General features: G+C 50.6%; 2 protein-coding genes across 2 annotated transcripts in view; one reads left to right on the top strand and one right to left on the bottom strand.

Moving 5' to 3' along the window:
* The window catches only part of GCNT7 (glucosaminyl (N-acetyl) transferase family member 7), an 11,863-nt gene extending 11,315 nt beyond the window's left edge, over positions 1-548 (bottom strand). The window contains exon 1 of the mRNA XM_011370168.2: positions 234-548. Within this exon, the coding sequence (XP_011368470.1) occupies positions 234-416 (183 nt within the window). The 5' untranslated portion in view covers positions 417-548. The remainder of the gene's footprint in view (positions 1-233) is intronic.
* RTF2 (replication termination factor 2) overlaps positions 1-2,070 on the top strand; it is a 41,780-nt gene that overhangs the window by 29,909 nt on the left and 9,801 nt on the right. The window lies entirely within an intron of this gene.

Raw genomic sequence — 2,070 nt, 5'->3', positions numbered from 1 at the left:
CAGTAAACATTTTGAGGTACATAAATCGCTCTGAGAAGCTGCACAAACGTGGCCAGCTCCTTAGGAACCGTTATAATATATGCCAGAGAGAAGTTGCCTTCCTCTGCTGACAGGGGCCTGGACATGAAGTGCAGCGCCTGGGAAATCCTGGAGCAGTTTCCTGCTGTGCGGAAGCGAGCAAGTATTTCCAGTCCGTGCGGCGTTTTACAGAACTTTGCAATTTGGAGGGCTGCCTCTTTCCCTTCGAATAAAGCCGAACACAGTTCATCTGGATAAAAGCCACATCCCACGACTGCTGGGTGGGTGGGCTCCTCCTCCGACTCCTCTCGATTCGGGACCCTCACGTAGAGAAAAACGGAGACGCAGATGGCCGCGCACACGAGAAGTCCAGGCTTCGTGGCGCGCAGCTGGCTCATGTTGCAAGCGCCCAGTGCCTTCTCGTCACCATGGTTCGAAAAATCGTTTACGCTTCCTAAAAGAACAACAGATAGAATTTAGGGTGTTTTTAACGCCCCCCCCCACTTTATTGGTGTGCACATGTTTATAGAGTGTATGATTTGATCCGTTTTTACGTGTGCGCGCACCCAGGCTGGCATCACCATGGACACGCAGCAGGCGTGTCCCTGACCCCGGACGTGTTCTCGTGGGCGCTCTGCCCTTTTAGAGGAACGGGGTCCTACACCGTGTGCTTTCTGCCTGGCTTTTTTCACTTAGGATAATGATTTTGAGATTCGCCCACATCGTTGCATTTATCAGCACTTTATTCCCTTTTACTGCCGAGCGGTGTTCCGTCCTGTGGACACGCCACAGTTCACCCCTGCACCTGTCGGTGGACACTGGGGTCGTTTCCCGTTTTCAGATGCTACAAGATGCTCTGAGCATTTGTGCACGAGTCCTACGGACCTATGTTTTTGTTTCTCTGGGGGTAAAAACCGATGATTAAAATGGCTGGCTAACTTCTTAAAAAACTGCCAGCCACAGTTTCCCAAAGCAGCCGTGCCATTTTACATTCCTACCAGCAACGCATGAGAGTCCCCGTTTATAAATGGGACTTGGTTTGGTTCAGTAAATGTTCACTGATTGCCCCAAAGTGTTATGGCATAATTTTAAAGACATTTTGATAAACCATACAATGCTTTTTATAAACACAACCACCATTGTAATTAAAACATTTCACATCTGGTCTCTAAAAACTTTTTTTAGATCATAAAAATGTTTTATAAAAATAGAAATTCGGTAGGAAGGAAATACCTTCTTGAAATGAATTGAAAATAAAGCTTTTAACTACTTTTCTTCTGGGAATTTGGGTTAAAGGTGAAGCAGATAGTTTGTCGCGGCTCCCCAGTGCTGTCGCTTTAGTGTGGGGAGGGGCGTGGGGGGTTTTTGGTTTGTTGTCTTGGTTTTGTTTCTAAGTTTGTGGCCAAAGCAGAACATTGTGGTCCCGTCACAGAGATGTGAGCCCCGCTTCACTGACAGATCGCACCCCATGTGGTCCCCAGAGCAGGGGCGGGGGGCGCTGGGGGAGATTGGGCGTTTGCAGTAGCTGATGCTAATTAAATGCAGGAAGTCTCGTGTGTAATGCTCCATCCTTCCCCAGTGCTGGGCTAAGTGTTTTTCCCTCCCTCAGGCCACAGGCCTCGGGCACGCTGGTGGCCTTAAGCGTTCACCTGCCGCCCTTGCACCTGTCCCTTAGTGCTGTGGCCACAGTGGCCCAGTTAGGTCTTTCTCCCGGCCCAGGTTCATTTTGAGAGCTGGAATGCCATGTTACCTGGGACATGGGGCCAGCTCTGTTGTCCTCGTTTGGAGGAGCCTTTCAAGGTCGTCAGGCCAGCCTTGTAAATGCACCCCAGGGACTGCCCTGCTGTGACGGTAAATGCAGTTCTGCCGTCACTGCAGCAGGACCTGTGGCGGGTAATGGGGAGCGCCAGGAAGCAGCGCTGAGGGCCCCGCGAGTCTCCTCTGTGAGTAGCCACGAGCACCGTCTCCAGTGCTGCAAAGATTTTCCAGCCTCCGTGCTTTGTTGCTGATTTGTTTCCGTGTTGTGCAGTCAGCTCTGTAGCCATAGTGATC

Source organism: Pteropus vampyrus, unplaced genomic scaffold, assembly GCF_000151845.1.
Source record: "Pteropus vampyrus isolate Shadow unplaced genomic scaffold, Pvam_2.0 Scaffold162, whole genome shotgun sequence".
Lineage (NCBI taxonomy): Eukaryota > Metazoa > Chordata > Mammalia > Chiroptera > Pteropodidae > Pteropus > Pteropus vampyrus.
Note: the sequence above shows the minus strand (reverse complement) of the source record. Positions and strands in the feature narration are given on the sequence as shown.